At 38.6% G+C, this 19,718-nt stretch overlaps 1 protein-coding gene across 2 annotated transcripts in view; it reads right to left on the bottom strand.

The window, feature by feature from the left end:
* Positions 1 to 321: 321 nt before the first annotated feature.
* Hycc2 (hyccin PI4KA lipid kinase complex subunit 2) overlaps positions 322 to 19,718 on the bottom strand; it is a 59,855-nt gene continuing 40,458 nt past the window's right edge. Inside the window, exons 8-13 of one of the 2 annotated variants that reach the window (XM_059278598.1) lie at positions 19,102 to 19,197; positions 14,521 to 14,637; positions 13,974 to 14,061; positions 9,825 to 9,984; positions 8,918 to 9,079; positions 322 to 4,488 (exon numbers count right to left, since the gene is read on the bottom strand). In XM_059278598.1, the coding sequence (XP_059134581.1) occupies positions 3,893 to 4,488; positions 8,918 to 9,079; positions 9,825 to 9,984; positions 13,974 to 14,061; positions 14,521 to 14,637; positions 19,102 to 19,197 (1,219 nt within the window). In that variant the 3' untranslated portion in view covers positions 322 to 3,892. The remainder of the gene's footprint in view (positions 4,489 to 8,917; positions 9,080 to 9,824; positions 9,985 to 13,973; positions 14,062 to 14,520; positions 14,638 to 19,101; positions 19,198 to 19,718) is intronic. The other variant, XM_059278599.1, reaches the window with a different exon arrangement.

Here is a 19,718-nt window from a genome sequence, read left to right as displayed (position 1 = left end):
AGACTTCGGCTTGGAGACTCTGAGCTTACACAGCTGAGACTATGAAACTTTGAGTCATTTTCATACGGAATATGTGTTATAAATGACAGAGGGCATTATGAATCATAAGCTTCATACTCACTATAAACCCTTTCCAATCATATATAAAATATTGCTTTTATCTGCTCTAAGCACAGTAAGAAACAGTCTCTTTCTAGCTTAATAATGAATGGAATTGAATTGATGTTATCTTTACTTTGCAGTCCTCCATATTGTACCTTTGGTGACTGAAAACTGGCTGATTCCAAAATCACTTTCAAATAGTTAGAACACTGATTAAAGTCATTTCATTGGGTTTATTTTACATTTAAACAAACCCCCACAAATACAAATAACATGGCAGCATATAACTGTTATGTGGCAGAGAATTCATAAGGCATGAATTAGAAAAGAGTAATGTGCTACACAGATACCTACATTTGAACACATCCCCATCTGTATTTAGTATTGTACATTTTTTTTCTGGAATTAATACTTTTCTTAATGTGTTCACCAACCACTAGACCAGAAACATAAAGAAACTGCAGAAATGGAAAAGTGTTATATACATATCTACCAAAGTGTGGGTAACAGGAAGCAGTGGGGTGTGGATATGCATTTGACTAGGGACAAGGTTCGATTATGGCTCTGCTTCTTAGTTATGGACTTTATTTCACAACCTCTTTGAGCCTCAGTTTCCTGAGGATGGATGTATGTGTACGGGAGAGAAAGTAGCTAAATTATCTCTAGGGTTTCTCCTCGCACAGAAATTCTGATCTGCAATACACAGGCATGGAACAGTAAAGGAGTAAGACTTTAAACGACACCTGTTACCTCCCTGGATTCTTAATATATTTTCATATTTAAAAACCTTACTTCTAAGTCAACTTTTTACTTTACATTTTAGTTTTCTTATTAATAACATTAATTTAAAGTCACAAAGAAGAACTCCTAAACCTTCAGATGCTGTATTCCTTAATTTGACCTAGCACAGATGGCACCAATCATTTTTTAAAAATTATATAAAACAAACACTTTTCACTAAATGTCTTTTTCTGTTGGTGGGATGAAGCTTTATGAAAGCTGAGGAGTATTAAAGGGAAGTTGTTAAAGGACAAAGAATGGACATTTCTGGCTTACATTTCTAACAGGTGCTGTGCAACTGAACGAAAACCATTTTAAATGAGGTGTTGCTAACACACAGTGGTTAGAATGATTCTTAGAAAATTGGACAGTTGGTGTAACTCATTTCATTTGAACTATTATGTTATAAAGGAATTTTTTTCTAAGACCATGGCTATAAAGAATAAATGAAGGATTTCTTTATTGAGACTGAATCACAGCCCAAAGAATAGGATTCAAATGTTACAGGGTGGTGAAATATTAATCAGGATGTATATACAAAATCTATACATACCAATAAATGAAAGCCTCTTAAGATGAAAAGAACTTTTTTTCTTCTTCTGGTTTTTCAAGACAGGGTTTCTCTGTGTAGCCTTGGCTGTCCTAGAACATGCTCTGTAGACCAGGCTGGCCTCGAACTCAGAGATCCATTTGCCTCTACCTCCCAGAGTGCTGGGATTAAAGGTGTCACCACTATACCTGGCTCTGGAAAATATCTTAAAACCAACTTTACAGTTATAACATTTCTAATTAAAGGACATTTTCTTGTATCTACTACAGTTTATGCTATAACTTCAAATTATTTGGTATTCTTTTGTGCTTGAACTAAAATGCTTGACTTAGATGCCAATATACGTGCACTTGAGCCCATTAGCCTTTTACTAACCCAGGTGTGTTTCACTACACAATCACTAACACCTCCCTTTACGCACTAGAAACCTGTTGTTTAGTATGTCAGAAAATCATTTTATTTCACTAGTTTTCACTGTTTTACAATGTTTTATAGTTTACTTTATGTCACTTAGTTAAATTAGTAGAAATAGGACTAAAATGTGTCTGTGATAATTGCATATATGCATATTATAAAAATCAATAAATCATGTATCAGCTTTTAGCTTTACTCCAAATTTTGGCAATGATGTGGCTAATAGCTGAGGTTCTAGTTTTCCATTTGCTGGGAGCTGAAAATTTATAGACCACCAAGTCCAATCAAGGATGAGTCTAACACAAGGCCCCCTAAACAAACAGACACACAAACAACTCTTCCAAAAGTGGTGGTGGTTTATGTGTGAAAAAAAAATGAGAGGCATTTTCCTGGTTAATTTATCAAATTCTACTGTAAATAGAGAGAACACAACTTTGTCAATTAAGAGAACACTTGCTTTCAATAAAGGCAGTATATTTTTCTTTCACAATAATACATAAAATGTCTACATGTACAAGGGCATGTGTAACTGATGTCTTTAGATGGATAGTGGTCGAAGTCACAATACTGATTTTCAAAATCCCAATATATTCCCTTCTTTTTCAAACAAAGCCTGAGACCCAGAAGAGATATAAGAAAGTCTTATCCAACCAAATCATAACCAAAAAATTTAAACCAATAGTGTATTGTCGTAGCCTCTTAGCAGTTACCAAATGCTACTTACATACATTCAACATCTAGCTTACTGGCATGATTTCAAAGTTTTATAAAAACGAGAAACTTTGCAGATAATCAGAAGATTCACAAATTGCATTAAACACAAAGGCAGTGTGGTCCTTGTGGAGAAATCAAGTCAGTACCCTCTGGTAGAAATGTTCTATAAAAATGTGTCACATTGAAGCATCAGTGTTTTCAACCAATTATCTGTCCCTGATGTATTTCCTCGGAGTATATGATCTCAGGACTTTAGGTATCTTTATCCAATATCTGACTGAATTTAGGTACATCTAGGAAGCAGCTGAAAGGGTTTCTCCAATAGTCTGACATCACAGAAAGTGGACTGAGAAATCCCTCTCTTTACCTGAAGACGTACAGCTTCTACTTCAGTCATTATCAACTCACAAAGGAAAAAAAGAAAACAATTATAACGTCACCTCACATACAATCTCACACAAACTAAACGAAGAACACCCTTCCCCCCACACAACCCCAGCACCAAAGTGTCAATCGTTCCTAGGAAATAGAACATGCCCCTTGGAGTCTCTGATTTGCTAGTTCAAACTTTAAGGGCAGAAATGTCCTCAAGTCCTTGTGGGAAGAGGGAAGACATGTTGTTAATGACTAGAGAGCCATTGAGAAAGTGCATTATCAATTACACAATCAACTTAGAGCCCCGGCCTCCAATGGAGGTGGTCACAAGTTAATTTAAATGCCTCAATAATTAAACATCTATGTCCTTGGGATAAAGGAAAGGGGGTGCAGCTAGCCTCATTTTAATGAAAAATTGCAGTAGTCCACCACCTTCCCCCATGCTTCTCAAGAATATAAAATTGCACAGACTCAGAGAAGTCCAAAGTCATAGCAGAATCTCTGAGGCACTCCTGGTTAAGAGAGAAAAAAATATGATCCAGTTATCTTCATAGTTCTATAGATTATGTGAACAAACCCGTTTTGTTTTTAAACAAAAGCCAAAGAATCACTTCATAGGGATCATATACACCATTTCCTCTAACATATCCTCAGTCTCACAGTGTTGAAATGGGACCGATCAGCCTACGATGGATTGCACATTACCCAAGGAGAAAGGAAGGCGTGGAAAAGGCAAACATCTTACACTGCGTCACAAACACATTTACAAGGAATAAGTGGAGAGAGGTTCAAGGAAAAAGAAAACCTTATTGCTGTTTCCATACAAAATACAGTAGGAAGATACCTAAGCTAAACCAGATCTGATTACAGTGACATTTTTTTCACAATGTGGGATGAAGTGTCTTGCACAATGAAATGTTCAGTCTACAAGGTCAGTAGAATGAGGGGACATCAAAACTACACCTGGGATATTAGCTGCATATTGAAACTCGGGGATCGAGACTGCTTGGTTAAGGGGGCTCCTGGGCTGAGAAGCTCTTTTCCTTCACCAGCATGACCTAGCCGGTCTTCTTGTAGACTGATAGTTGAGTATCGATTAGCATTTGTAGCTGCTAGATTAGTGACGCCCTCAGTGCCAACCCCAATGCTGGTACTTGCTTGGCTGCCGTTCACATAGTCAAATGACTTGCTGGAGGAAGCACTGGCTGTCCGGATGAGACTTAAACTATTGGTTTTTGGCACCACCTGGCCAGCAGGCAGGCTCAGGTGTTTCTTCATCGGCGTCAGCTCGACGGAATCTAGGCTAAGATCGGCTGGTTGTGCAAACTGCTTGCGAACTACTGAATCTCGAGGGCTCTCACTGGATTTGATGGCAGATGCTGTTTCTTTATCTTTGGCGGACCGCCCAGTCGCTACTTTCCGTAAACTTCCCCTCTGAGAAGAGGAGGACGGTTTGGTCCCAGGTGGTTGGCTGCTGAGAGAAGCCCCTGATGAAAACCCTTCGTCTGCATCGTTCATGTTTAAAGCCTCTTCTCCATTTAGACCCTCAGCACCTAAAAAGTAAATCAGACAGACTCAGCAACAGCTAAATGAAGTAAAAAGCAGCTGTGAACAACACTGACCTAATCTCAGGAATGTTTGCCATAGGTTTGTAATGGCCTTAGCACTTTAGTTTAGGGGACGAAACCTCTACACAGGGGTCTAACACACTACTCAGGGTTCATCTGGCTTCAGTTGTCCTGATTTTGTAAAACTATCCACAAACATTAACTAGTAAACTATCAACACCTAGGCATAGAAAACTAAAATATAACACTTTAAAAACACACTGTCATCCATTTGAAGTCACTGTACCTACATGTCTGAAAACAAAACTCTTTCTTCATTTTTTTCTTTAATCCATCATATAACACGTGCTGTACAAAAGGAATTCTCTTCTAATTCAGTTACCCAGAATTGTACCAAGTCATTTAGGCCTATAGGTCAAACTCTTTAAATTAAAATAAAATGTATTATCTATTTGGCAGCTAACTGCATTTATATAGCTTCTTAATAATTTCTTTTTATTATCTACTAAATTTGCCAACTCAACTAAAAAAACTACATTGCTGTAGTAACTTCACACTCACATTTTGTCTTATGGACACAACCTGCAAATTGATTTCCATATTTCCTCGGCCAATCAGTAAAGAGTATAGTGAGTGTGAGGAGGCAAAGGGAACTCGCAGGGATATTTCTACTGTCTGTATTATGTATTTCTTAACAGTTTACATTCTTTTTCCTTGTTTCGTTTTTTCCAAGGCAGGGTTTCACTGTTTAACGGCCTTGGCTGTCCTGGAACTAGCTCTGTAGGGCAGGCTGGCCTCAAATTCACAGATATCCACCTGTCTCTGCCTCCCGAGTCTGGGACTAAAGGTGTGCACCACCACCACCCCGCACAGTTTACATTCTTGACAGGAGAGTGAGCGCTGTCAGATTCACAGAGCACTGCAATGCTGCATCACATCTCCCAGTCACTGCACTTAGGGAAAGAATCTTCATCTCGACTTTTGTGAGAGGAGAGTCATATAGAACATAATGAGGTTGTAGTTTCCAGACAGCCCAATTCTTTTACTGAAAAGTATGATCAAACAGTCTCAAAATTAATGTTTTCTTCTTTCAAAAACTGAACATATATTTCCCAGACTGAAAGAAAGTATGAATCTGTAAAACTGACATTAACATGATAGTTAAGGTAAAATGTTAGGGTACAATCTAAACACTAATTCCAGATACAGGTTACCTAAGCAAAATGTACATATTCAAACATAATCTTTTACTTAACATAGTACCTGGAAAAATAAAAATATTTTTTAGCTGCATTTCTTCAGATGGATTAGTTATTTTACTTCTAAAAAAGAATCAAATTAGGCGATCCTTAAAGCAAAAGGCAACTTGTTACATATATGTATATAAGTATAAATGTAAATATCTACAGCAATTTGATGTTTCATCACCATGCAAAGCCATGTGGAAAAACATTTACTAAAAAAAAAAGCAACTGACACTACTTCTCTCAATCCCTTCAAAAGAACTGGGCATCATGTACCTCAAAAATGAAATTTTTAGATCCGATTCACATTACCTTTCTTAATAATTGACTTATAAGTAGTATAAATTCCAAATATTCAAAACCATGAATATAAAACTGGATTGGTTTATCTAATAGTTAGGACAAGAGACTGAGAGACTTAGTGTTGGCTCTGAATCTTGCTACATGCAGATCGGATGCCCAAGCAGTATGCTAGAAGAGGGGTGATAACATAAAAAGCCACCATGCAAGAGAATCTACTGCTATTTTATACACTAGAAATGTTATTTCAATTTCATGGAACATTGATTATCCATAAATCACAGGCACTATCTTAAAACCTTTAATTGAAACATATAATAAATTAATTTTAAAATGTCTTAGCATTACTCTGTGTGTGTGGTGGTCAGAGGACAATTCTGTGGAACTGGTTTTCTCCATTCACCTTCACATGGGTTCTACAGATCAAACTCAGATCCCCAGGCTTGCAGAGCAAGCACCTTTAACAACTGAACAATTGTGCCTGTCCTAATAAACACATTTTTATTATAAAAACATCATTGCTACAAACATTTTTTTTTAAAGAATGTTATTTATATATGTAATACGAAGGCTTCAGCATTCTAGGGAATTACTAAAATTCTCGTAAATTTTAATCAATTTCCTTTTCTCTGTGTCTTAAAAACCCTCAAAGGAAGCCAGGTGTGGTGGTGCACACCTTTAATCCCAGCACTCAGGAGGTGGTGGCAGATGGATCTCTGAGGAGGCCAGCCTGGTCTGCAGAGTGAGTGCCAGGACAGCCAGGGCTACACAGAGAAACCCTGCCTCAAAAAACCAAAACCATCACCAACAGAAAACTCCCAGGAGATAAAAATGCAATTGAGTCTCAAAACATCTTTCCCTTTGTAGTTTTTCTGTAGGTGACAACATCCACGACTCCAAGAAGACCCGAGTGAAAAGGGTTTCACTGACCTTTTTGTTCATGGCGCGTTTCTCATACATTCTGCATCTACGAACACTTATTTAAAACCACAATTAATCTAGGTTAGGAGATAAAATTATCTCTCTCCTTTTCAGAGACAAGGTCTCTCTGTGTGGTGTGGGCTGGTCTTGAGCTCACAAAGACTGACTGTCTCCTGAGTGGCAGGATCAAAGGCGTGCACCACCACACCAACCAGCTTCAAACACATTAGAGAAATGTATTCACTTTCCTTGGGCTATACACCCCTGCAAACTACCCCAAACTAAAAGATTAACGATATCAGGGGACTTAATAGAGTTAAAAAGATATTAAAAAGGAATTACTGGGGTTGGGGATTTAGATCAGTGGTAGAGCGCTTGCCTAGCAAGCACAAGGCCCTGGGTTTGGTCCTTAGCTCCAGGAAAAAAAAAAAGGGGGGGGGGATTACTATTTTGGTTCCTTTTTCAAAGTATACGCCTGATGAATTAGAAGTAATGCTTCAGCCTAGTGTCAGACTTGCAAGAATTTCATCAACTGCTAATATGACTTTTTTTTAGCACAAATACTCTCAACATCCTAACAAAAGTTATACACAAATAGCAAATGGTTTATTTAGTCATCAACAATGAGAAATAGATTGCTGTTTAGTTTGGATCCACTCTAGGCTCCAAATCCACTTGTTTTCTCAAAAAAAAAAAAATTTTTTTTTTTTTTTTTTTTTTTGGCATTTAGAGAAGATACATCTAATTGCTGGGGTAAGATAAAGAGATACAAAAAGACAAAAAGGGAGGGCCACATCTTCCACAGCCATGTCAAGAGGGATCTCTAAAACAGGACCCACTTTGGGGTCATTAGGTCATGCACATGCAATACTGTTAGATGAAGTAAAGACAATTTAGGCAAATGGGTTAGGAACTGAGGGTACATTTAGATTCTTACTGAGCATGCTCAAATTTCTAATACACCGAAAAGAAAGATACTTCCTTAGGGTAGAAGGTAAATATTTTATGTGTGTTTGGTCTTTAAAATAGGTAAATAGCTGATCTCTTTAAAAACTACTTATAGGTTTATTAGTATAAGGTTTTATAATAATGAAACCATTTGGCTACAGTTCTCTCTTCCACAAAGCTAACTCATATGCCATTCCATACACAGCAGCAGGCAAATAGTTTCCTGTCAGAGAAAAGTGTTCTTTTACCAGTAGTGATGGGGCACAGGTTCTTATTTGCAAATACCTACATTGTAGAGACAAGGGTCTTCTGTGCATGACCTGTAAACAACACATTTCACTTCCATCTGGGAGCTGTGACCACTATTTATAAAAACTGTGAAGTGTAGAATGCTTCAGGATAGCACATTTATGGAGAAAAGATGTCAGTAACTTATTAGGCAACTTAATCCAACTGTTGAGAAGCTAGTTAATACCAGCATTCTGTCAGAGACAGGAAATACTTGTTAAGAGGACGCCCTGGGAAACAGGGAAATGCCAGGTCCACTTCAGTTTCTTAAATGGACTTGTCTTTTAAAATTCTCTTCACAGACTTCTACAGAATCAATCGTCATGTGTACACATTAATACGGACTAATAAGGCTCATGATCATTGGGTGCATTTTTCCCCTAGTGTTAGAACAAACATGCTCAGTAATGACAAATTCCAAGCATCTGCAGATCTTTTCATCCAGGTCCCTGCCTTGTTAGTAGCCATGCCAAGCTGCTGTTTGATGACACAGGGATGCAGACTCCAGGCCAGCACAAAGGGCAACTGAAGATTGTACCTAACCTGGTGCTAGGCATATGGGGAGGAGGGTTGCTTTGCAAGGAGGAGCTAGCACACCCAGGGGTTGTGGAGACACACACTAGAATGGAAAGGTGTTCTGCTCGGGGACAGAGAGCCAGGATCCTTCTCCAGCAACTGCCTCACTGACTTCTGCCTCCTCATCTCTGTCCTACCCTCTGTTGTGGCTGCTGCCGAGTTGGGCTCCGGCGAGCCATGCTCAGGGGTCCTGCGCACCTCCCCCTCTTGCACACGTTTGATCCCTAGGTCAGTGGAGCCGTGTTGGATCGGGGAGCCAGGAATACTCGAGTCAGCCTCGTTTGAGAAGTCAAAGCCATCTGGGATTCAACATATAAAATTTTAGTACTTTTGTGCTGCTCTGTTCTTTTCTGAGCATTCTGACCCAGGCAGATAAGAGAATGTATATATGGATATGATATTAACACAAACACTATCTCTATAGTTACATGTGTGTGCACAGCTTGCACACACATAAGGCAGCAGATGAACAATGTAAGGTTTGCAAATGAATAGGACAGAAAACTAGGGATCATTAAAAATGACAATGTCTCTTCAGCAAGACAGCTTGACTATTAAGTAATGCATCTATAAAGTATTGCTGGGTTCAGTTCTTAGAAAAAAAAAGGAAAAGCAGATATAAAAATGCAAAAATTAGAAGCAATTCTTTTATGGCTAGCTTGTATTATACTGTTAGTTTGACAAGTCATATAGCTTTCTCCCACAGTGCTCATTCATGTACCTTTGTTCCAGTTAATAGGCTTAAAGCAACATTTTCCCCTATTTTTATTACTAGCTCAAAAAACAAAACAAAAAACAAAATTTAACTAGGTCTTATTTTATGTTTTAACATTAACAGAACAGTCTAACAAATCCCTACTTTATAAACAGACATATTTTTACATCAAAATAACTAAGCATTATCACATTTCTAGTACCATCTTTAAGGTGAAAATATTTTACTTGAATACAGAGAACATTAATTACTATCAAGCATTAGTACATTCTGTACAAACAGTGGTAAGTTATTTGAGTCCGTGAGTAAACATGGGATTTTGTACTGACCTTCTCGTCTCCATCTGTGACGACGGATTGAAGCTGTTGTAATTGCAGTCCGAGAGATCCTCGGCACTGTCGGAGTGACTTCCACTTTAAGCACCTTCTGGCCTTCTTGTGAAGAATCAGGTGCATCAAATGGTAACGAGTTTTTCATGGCATTGGCAACCTAAAATGATAATGTAAGTCTTACAAATTTACAACCAACATAGAATTTTTAACTCCTCTATAATGCATGTTTCCATATTTTTGAACATGTACACTTTGTAACATATAAAGTTATATAATATAAAAGCACGGATATGTCAGAAGTATTTATTTTCAATATTATATATTCTTTTTGGCAGGCTTTTCAAATGAAAATTTATTATTAAAATGTGAGCCATATACTACACTGAATTCTCTCTTTTTTTTTAATTTTTAAATTTTTATTTTATGTACATTGGTGTTTTTGCTATGGGTGTCGGGTTCCCTGGAACGGGAGTTCCAGACAGTTGTGAGCTGTCATATGGGTACTAGGAATTGAACCCAGGTCCTCTGGAAGAGCAGTCAGTGCTCTTAACCGCTGAGCCATCTCTCCAGCCCACCACACTAGATTCTTGAAGTTGTTGAGTTTGAAAAGAAAAGAACATTCCATAGAAAAATGTTTAATATTTGTACCAAGATATTATATAAGTTAGAATAAATTCCTGCTTTTTCATATGATAAGTAATAGAAAACTTAATCTGTGATAAAACAGTAACACTTTTCTGCACTCCTGTGTGGACAGATTTTCCCTGAACACATGTTGGCATTATCTCCTAGTATTTCTGCTTCTAAGGAAGAGACTGGGAAACCTGGTTACTAAGCAACTGCCATCTGACTGCTGTGTCTCTTAACAGGTAAGTAGTAATCCAGCAAAGACCTTGAGCTAGAGGACTGTCTTTCTTTCTTTCCACACATGGACAAGCACATGTTGGATGCATCACCCTGAGAAAGTATGTCTGATCTACCCACACAGACCTAGAGAAGGAAGCTGTTTTGAGGCTTGATGTATATAAGGTTAAGTCTCTAAACTAAGTATTAGCAATATAGGGGACACTTGTTTCTCCATTTTGTTTTACATATAGCTTTAGATATGAGAAAAATGCTACACATCAGTGAATTTGAGCTTAAAATTAAAAATGGTATAAATAAAATAGCTTTAAAAACTATCCCAAGTAGCTGGGCGGTGGTGGCGCACGCCTTTAATCCCAGCACTCGGGAGGCAGAGCCAGGCGGATCTCTGTGAGTTCGAGGCCAGCCTGGGCTACCAAGTGAGTCCCAGGAAAGGCGCAAAGCTACACAGAGAAACCCTGTCTCGAAAACCAAAAAAACACAAAAAAAAAACAAAAACAAAAAACAAAAAACAAAAAAACAAAAAAACTATCCCAAGTAGAAAATGCATAAACATTTTAAAGTATCACGAAACTACCTCAGAAAGCTTAATAAAACCGGTTTAAAAAACAAAAAAACAAAACAAAACAAAACAAAAAAACCAAAGCAAGTCAGGCATGGTGGTCCTGTAATCCCAGCACTTGGAAGACCAAGGCAGAATTATACATTCAAAGCCAGATTGCGACACACAGGAAGGGAGGAAGGGAAGGGAAGAAGGAAGAAGAGAGAGGCCATAGACAGTCAAATTACCTACAACTACTAGTATTTTGTTTCCTCTTTCACATGTAGATTTAAAATACATACATAGTTTCCCATTTAACCTGTTACTATCTTTTCTTTAACATAAATTCTCAAATATACAATTTCATCAAGGAAATACAAACTTCAATTGCTCTCTGTTACAGGAACACTTAGACTACTTTTATTTCTTTACAATTAAAAGTAACACTGTAGGCTAGGTGGTGGTGGCAGCAAATGCCTTTAATCCCAGCACTCAGGAGGCAGAAGCAGGTAGTTCTCTGTGTTCAAGGTCAACTTGGTCTACAGAGCAAGTTCTAGAACAGTCAGTGCTGTTAGACAGAAGAACCCTGTCTCAAAAATTCAAAAACCCAAAAATAAAACAATAAAAGTAACTGTAATGTTGCATTTCTAGTACTTTCAATTTGAATTTATATGTATGGGTGTTTTGTCCGCATACGTACGTGTGTGTGTGTGTGTGTGTGTGTGTGTGTGTGTGTGTGTGTGTGTGTGTACCACATGCATGTCTGGTGCTCACAAAGGCCAGAAGAGGGCATCACATCTCCTGGAACTGGACTTCCAGATGGTTGTGAGCCAACATGTGAGTGCTGGGAATCAAACCCAGGTTCTCTGGGTCACTGAGCCACCTCTCCAGCCCTTTCTAATACTCTTTTAAGGTACTGGTTTCCAGACATACAAAGCTAGATGTGGGTTAAAGAATCTAAGAAAACGAGCACTCATTACTACACTGCTTCTGCAAAGGGATGGCTAGAACCACGCCATCACCAAGGCATCAACAATGCCTTCGTCCTCCCTACTGTGTGTCCTTTCAACTGCATGTGTATGTGAATGCACGCATAATGTGTGGAGGGGGAGCTGCCGTTAGTTACGTCCATGTGGCGGTCAGAGGTCAATTCTATAGAGTCAGTGTTTGCCTTCCACCTCTCTGTAGGTTCTGGGGACAGAATTCAAGTCCAACTTTGCATTGCAAAAGCCTTTATCCACTGGGTCATATTGCTGGCCCAACATCTGTATTTGATTTTTTTACTCTTATTTATTTATTTATGTATGTATGTGTGTGTGTGTGTGTGTGTGTGTGTGTGTGTGACTAAGCCATGGCATGAGTCTGGAGATCATAGGACAACCTGTGGGAGTCAGTTCTCTCCTCCTGCCAAGTGGATTCTGGGATTGAACTCAGACTGTCAGGCTTGGCAACAAGTGCCTTTATCTGGAGTCATCTCACAAGTCCCTACACACTGGGAGGCATGGAATCTTTTTTTTTTTTTTTTTTTCAAGACAGGGTTTCTCTTTGTAGCTTTGGTGCCTGTCCTGGATTTCGCTCTGTAGACCAGGTGGGCCTCGAACTTCATGGAGTCTTTAAAACAGAGTAAGATTATAATAGGGGTTTTTCTTATGCCAACAGAGAATATTCTTCTATTGTGTATTGCATATTAATTTTATTCTTTTTTTTTAAAGATTTATTTATTTATTATGTACACAGTATTCTGTCTGCATGTATGCCTGCACGCCAGAAGAGGGCACCAGATCTCATTACAGATGGTTGTGAGCCACCATGTGGTTGCTGGGAATTGAACCCAGGACCTCTGGAAAAGCAGCCGGTGCTCTTAACCTCTGAGCCATCTCTCCAGCCTCCTTTTTTTTTTTGATTTTTTGAGACATGGTTTCTCTGTGTAGTTTTGGTGCCTGTTCTGGATCTCACTCTGTAGACCAGGCTGGCCTAGAACTCAGAGATCCACCTGCCTCTGCCTACTGAGTGCTGGAATTAAAGGCATGAGCCACCACCACCCAGCTCTATAACTTTTTTATATAAAGGTAATAATTTAGAATTTACATGTTTATGTGGAAAAATAGTCTTCAGTGACTGCTTCATTTCTACACTGCTCTAGTTTTGGTTATAACAAAGTGATTTCACATAAGCTTAAACAACCTTTCTTTTTCTAAACAGCCGAATAAGACTTATGAGGCTGTCCTCTCTGTAACAGAGCTCTACTACACAGAACAGCCAGGAACTTACAGGGTAGCTGAGGACGGCCTCCACCCTGTGGCAATCAACCCCTTGGTTCCATGTACTGGGATTACCAGTGTAAACTACTACGCTCAACTTGGTTTTCTCCTTTCTTTCTTTCTTTCTTCCTTTCTTTCTTTCTTTCTTTCTTTCTTTCTTTCTTTCTTTCTTTCTTTCTTTCTTTCTCTCTCTCTCTCTCTCTCTCTCTCTCTCTCTCTCTCTCTCTCTCTCTCTTTCTTCCTTTTTTTTGGTTTTTCGAGACAGGGTTTCTCTGTGTAGCTTTGCGCCTTTCCTGGAACTCATTCTGTAGCCCAGGCTGGCATTTCATTTTTCATTTTATCTCAATACTTCCCCTGTCCTCTGCCCCATGGTAACATTTTGATCACATATATGCTTAAAGAAGAATCAACACACATCCAGAACTAGGACCCAAATAAACCTCTACTCTTCAGGGAAAAAAGTATAAAAAGGTAACTTACCAAGAGTGGCTGAGAAAAGAGTTCTAGCTGGGCTCTATAAATGATGTCATCAAGTACTTCCTGGCCAAGGTCCCACTGTCCATTATACCTGGGGGGGATTATTTAGTACTTTTAATAGAGATCTCTGGTCTTCAGCACTTTAAAAGAAAATGGTTCCAAGTTCTACTACTTTAGTCATAAAGCAAAACTTACACTTCCAATTTATTATTTCACTGCTGAATTATCCTAGCTTTGGTTATAACAACAAAATGAAGATTACAACGCTCTGTTTAAAGTAATTTACAGATGTTTCTTTATACAAATTGGTTTTTATCATGTGTTAATATTCAAAGTAATTTATTTAAAGTATTCGTGATAATCATGATAGTGAACTATGTAGAAACAATACAGTGTTCATACAGAAAAGCCTAATTTTATGACTAGTCATGTTATTAACTGGCTATTTGAAAAGTACTGACTAGATACTATATTAGAAAACCCAGGTAACAGGTTTATCATGGAACAAAAGATTCTATGATAAAGAAGACTTCATCTTCTTCCTACTTACATGGCATAGTAAACTCCTGTGAGAAGTTGCACCATAAATTCAGGATCTAATACTATTCGACCACAGATTTCTTTCCACTGTTTCTCATGTTGCCTTGGAAATCCACTCACACAAACCCTAGGAAAACACAGTAGTTAATGTGTGACTTTCCTGACTGGCTAATCATACATTTAATGAGTCATCCATCCCTCAGCTACTGATGCCTGCTAAAAGCCAGAGTCACGAGCAGGTAGAAGATGTTTCATTTTTAATTTTTTTTAAAGCACACCTTTATTTAGAAAGCATGTATTCTAGTGGACTACATAAACAGTAACAAGTTTCCCCAATTAGCTAACAACCTCTTTCACAGACATCCTTTTATCCCTTCTCTCTCTCTCAAACATATAAATACTTAGCTTTTATCTATCTTAAATTGTGGAGAATTACTAGACAGTACATAAATTTTAAAACAGACATTGCAAAATACTGTTGTTCATAAGGCCACAATTATTTATCTGATGTTTTACTTAAGCAGAATTCAATGTGCACAATTAGGATCTCCTCATTTTCTTTGCTGTGCAGTCAGGCACTGGGATTGGCGGCTCTCATAGCAGGTGGGGCTGTTCCTTCCATAATGGAACCACCATGGGCAATCTCAAACAGCAAGATCTGCGGTCCAACATCAGCAGCACCTCTGCTCCTCGGCACTGCAGACCAAGGACTTCCGGTAGCTGCTGGGCAGCATGAACTTTATTTTCTCTCTTTCTTTCCTTTGGAGACAGGGTCTCACTATGTAACCTAACCCTGGGTGGCCTGGAGCTCTCTAGCCTCTGTCATTGGAGTGCTCGGATTAAAGACTGGGATTATTATTCCTATAACCAAGCTTGCCTTTGAATCTTTTCTGCATGCTGCTTATATATCAGTGTGTTCTTGTCAATTACATTTAATTTTAACATAGCAGTCTGATGCCAAATGAACTTCTGGGTCCTCTTTGGGGGATCTTAGGATGCACAAGAGGTGTAAGAGTGGCTATGACGCCAAATAGAATATGCTATCACCTCTGTAGGCAGTGACAAAGGCCAATGGAGCCACTATAGTCAAAATACCATAAACAACTGCCTTTGTTTCACTGAGATGCTTCCAAAAGCTGTATCTTAATATATAGTTATAGAGTTATAACATTAATATCGTTTTAGGTTAATTATAATAGTAAGTTCAGAAGAAAAATTTTAGTGCCTTATTATAGTTTCAATCAACTAAAAATTATATACATATATAGAATATAATGAAGTAATAAAAATACTACAAGTTAAAAATAGCGTTACATTGATAAAATTATTGGCACATGCCCCTAATCCTAGCACTCAAGAGACAGAATGGAAGCCAGCCTGGGCCACACAAATGTGAGTCCAGCCTCACCTATAAAGAAGTTTATCACTAAAACAAACACCAGACTATTAAAGGTGAAGCTTGCTCATGTATTCCCTAATGGACAGTAATAGGTATCAAATTACTGTGGTATATATATTTTATATGTTTAAAATAACCCAATGATTTTATCATATCAATAGTTACACTAGAAATAATCACTTGCAACTACTAAGAAAGATGAAAAAACTTGAGTATCAATTAAAAACAAGTACAAGGTTCAGAACAAAGTTTTTAAAAGTTCTCCAGGGGAGGCTGGGGTATGGCGCATGCCTTTAATCCTAGCACTTGGGAGGAAGAGGCAGGTGGATCTCTGAGTTCGAGGCCAGCCAGGTCTACAGATCGAGTTCCAGGACAGGCTCCAAAACTATACAGAGAAATCCTGTCTTGAAAAACAAACAAACAAACAAAAAAGCTTTTCAGGGGACACAGAATCTACATTAGAGGTAAGAACCTTGTTTACCACTAACATTGGTAAATTTATGTGGATAAAATAATATACTAAATTTTAAGATAATCTGTAAACTCAAAGTTCTGGAAATTAGATTAGGACTTCTGCCAATTACTCAAACTAGTGAGTTTTGTTATAATCAGAACAGCATGTGAACCTGAGCATTCCTTTCTGGTATTTATGATATGTCTCCTTTACCCACTAAGGGTGGAACACGTGACTATCCAACACAATGTAGCAGGTGAAAGGATTCCACACTATGTGTACACTATTTGTACATTATGTGCATAACTATTCCAAAAGCAGCAGGTCATACTGGAGACTCTCAATCTACTCTGGCTTTGAAGAAGCAAGCTATGATGTCATAAGCTGCCCATGCAGCATGAAAGTGAGGATGGACTCCAGCAGACAGCCAACTAGATAAAGAAACCTATAGTCCTACAACTATAGAACAGAATTCTGACAAAAAGTCTTGTAAGAATACAGTTCTTTATGTCTTTTCAGAGTCTTAAAAAACCTCTAAGATGGCAAGTGTGGTAGGTAGCACATGCCTTTAACTCCAGCACTCAGGAGGCAGAGGTAGGCAGATCTTAGTGAGTTGGAGACTAGTCTAGTCTACAAAGGGAGTTTCTTCCAGGCCAGAACCACACATTCCTGTCTCATTAAAAAATATGAAATAATGAATGTATGATGTTATGAGTAGTTAAAATTGTGGAAACTTATTTTTCTTTTTTTTTTCTTTTTTTTCTTTTTTCTTTTTTTTGGTTTTTCGAGACAGGGTTTCTCTGTGTAGCTTTGTGCCTCTCCTGGAACTCACTTGGTAGCCCAGGCTGGCCTCGAACTCACAGAGATCCGCCTGGCTCTGCCTCCCGAGTGCTGGGATTAAAGGCGTGCGCCACCACCGCCCGGCTATTTTTCTTTTTAAAAATTGTTTTGTGCTGGGTGGTGGTGGTGGTGGTGGTGGTGGTGGTGGTGGTGGTGATGGTGCTGCACTCCTTTAATCCTTTGGTGCACTTGGGAGGCAGAGGCAGATGGATCTCTGTGAATTTGAGACCAACCTGGTCCACAGAGTGAGTTCCAGGACAGCCAGAGCTACACAGGGAAACCCTGTCTCGAGAAACAAAACAAAACAAACAAACAAAAAAACAACAAGTTTGGTGTGCATGTATATCTCACAACATGTTTGGGGGGGGTCAAAAGACAACTTCTGGGAACTCAGTTCTTTTCTCCCACTGCATTATTTCTGCCACAGTACTTCTACAAGAGCTTTCCTGTATAGCTTTGTAGTTTTGAGTTTCAGAGATTGAACTCACTTTTTTTTTTTTTTTTTTTTTTTTTTGGTATTTTGTTTTTTGTTTTTTCCCCAGAGCTGAGGACTGAACCCAGGGCCTTGCACTTGCTAGGCAAGTGCTCTACCACTGAGCTAAATCCCCAACCCCTGAACTCACATTTTAAGGGTTTCTCAGCACACTGGTTTACCTGTCTGAGCCTCTTGCTGGCCCAAGAATTTGTTACGTAGCTAAAGAAAGGGACTGAATATGACCCCTCCCTCCCATCCGCCAAGACAGGGTTTCTCTTGTGTATCCCTGGCTGTCCTGGAACTCACTCTGAGATCCAGACTGGCTCAGATCCACCTATCTCTGCCTCCCTAGAGCTAGAATTAAAGGCATGTGCCACCACTGCCTGGCTAGGCTTGTATACGATTTAACTCTTGACTCAGTTTTCTAAGTCAAAAGTCATTTGGAATGTATAAGCTCAGAACTGAATTCTGTGACACTGAACCAATTTATAGTACTTAAATGTTTTCTACAGTAGAATTCAGTCAAGCCTAACTTCTCAGAAATTCTAAAGTAATAAAGACTAATCTGTAGCAGCACACACAGAATATTCCTTTACCATCACCCAGATAAATGGTACAATATCAATCTTTTCCAATACAAACAAGTTTATAATGAAGGAAATGGAGGCTGAAAGGTCAGGAGTTCAAGGTCAGCTTGCACTACATAAGGCAATGTGTAAGGAAAAGATTCGCATTCTTAAGGTTTTTCCCATATATAGCTCTATTTTTGCTTTTTCAACCTTTTTCAAGACAAGGTTTCTTTGTGTAACAGCCCTGGCTGTCCTGGAATTTACTTGGTAAACCAGGCTGGCCTTGAACTCACAGAGATCCACCTGCCTCTGCCTCACAAGTGCTGGGATTAAAAGCCTGCATCACCACTATCCAGAATATATTTCAAAACTTTTAACAAGATTTATAAAAACAATGCATCTAGGGAGCAATCTGGTGTATTGATAAATGATCCTAAACTTAGTGGACTCGACCAGCTCCTTGTTCAGCTAGAAAATATTCTGTTTAATGTTCAAATAATCTTTTTTATAATTTTTAATGATTCATTTTATAAGTGTTCTGTCTGCATGTGTGTATGTACAATTAATTATGTGAGGGCAGTACCAGAGTCCTAAACAGGGCACTGGAACATCTGGAACTGGATAAGGATAGTTGTAGGCCACTGTGTAGATAATGGGAAGTGAACTGGTCCTGTGCAAAAAAGTCAATGTTCTTATCTGCTGAGCCATCTCTTCAGACCCTTAAAATAATTTTCATTCCTATAGGAAGCTCCATGAATTTTATTTACTACTGTACCAGAAGTTAAACAGCCCAACATATATAATACTTCCCAAATAACTCTATGACTATGAACAGTAATAACTACTCTTCTCACCTGGAACCCATTCGACAGAGAGACTGGTACGATGAGGCAGGCATATATACAATAGCAGAATTATAGCACAGCATGAGGAAACTCAAGACTTCAAACCTAGAAAAATAACAAAAAGATCACAATTATTTATTTCAATCTGAAACCACAGTAACTTATTTACTTACTAAATGGTTATAACAATGCCTTAATATAAATCTTCATGTTTTTTCTTAATCAGGTTACTGTAGAATTCTTCTCAGTACTTTGCTTCCTTCTTATTATGAACCATAGCCCTTTGCTGTCATCAATATTTTCTTCTTAAAAAACAAATAAAGGGTGGACATGGTGCACACACCTTTAATCCCAGCACTCAGGAGGCAGGGGCAAGTGGATCTCTGTGAGTTCAGGGCCAGCCTGGTCTACAGAGCAAGTTCCAGGACAGCCAGGGCTATGTAGAAAGAGCCTGTCTCAAAAACAACAAAAAAAATTTAAGGCTGGGTGTAGTGGAGCGCATCTTCAATCCCAGCACTGGAGGCAGAGGCAGTCCCATCTCTGTGAGTTTGAGGCCAGCCTGGTCTAAATAGTGAGTTCCAGGCCAGTCACAGCAACATAGTAAGACTCTGACTCAAAAAAATAAA

Source organism: Peromyscus eremicus, chromosome 13 (genome assembly GCF_949786415.1).
Source record: "Peromyscus eremicus chromosome 13, PerEre_H2_v1, whole genome shotgun sequence".
In the NCBI taxonomy this organism is placed as follows: Eukaryota; Metazoa; Chordata; class Mammalia; order Rodentia; family Cricetidae; genus Peromyscus; species Peromyscus eremicus.
This window is presented reverse-complemented; position numbering and strand designations above follow the sequence as displayed.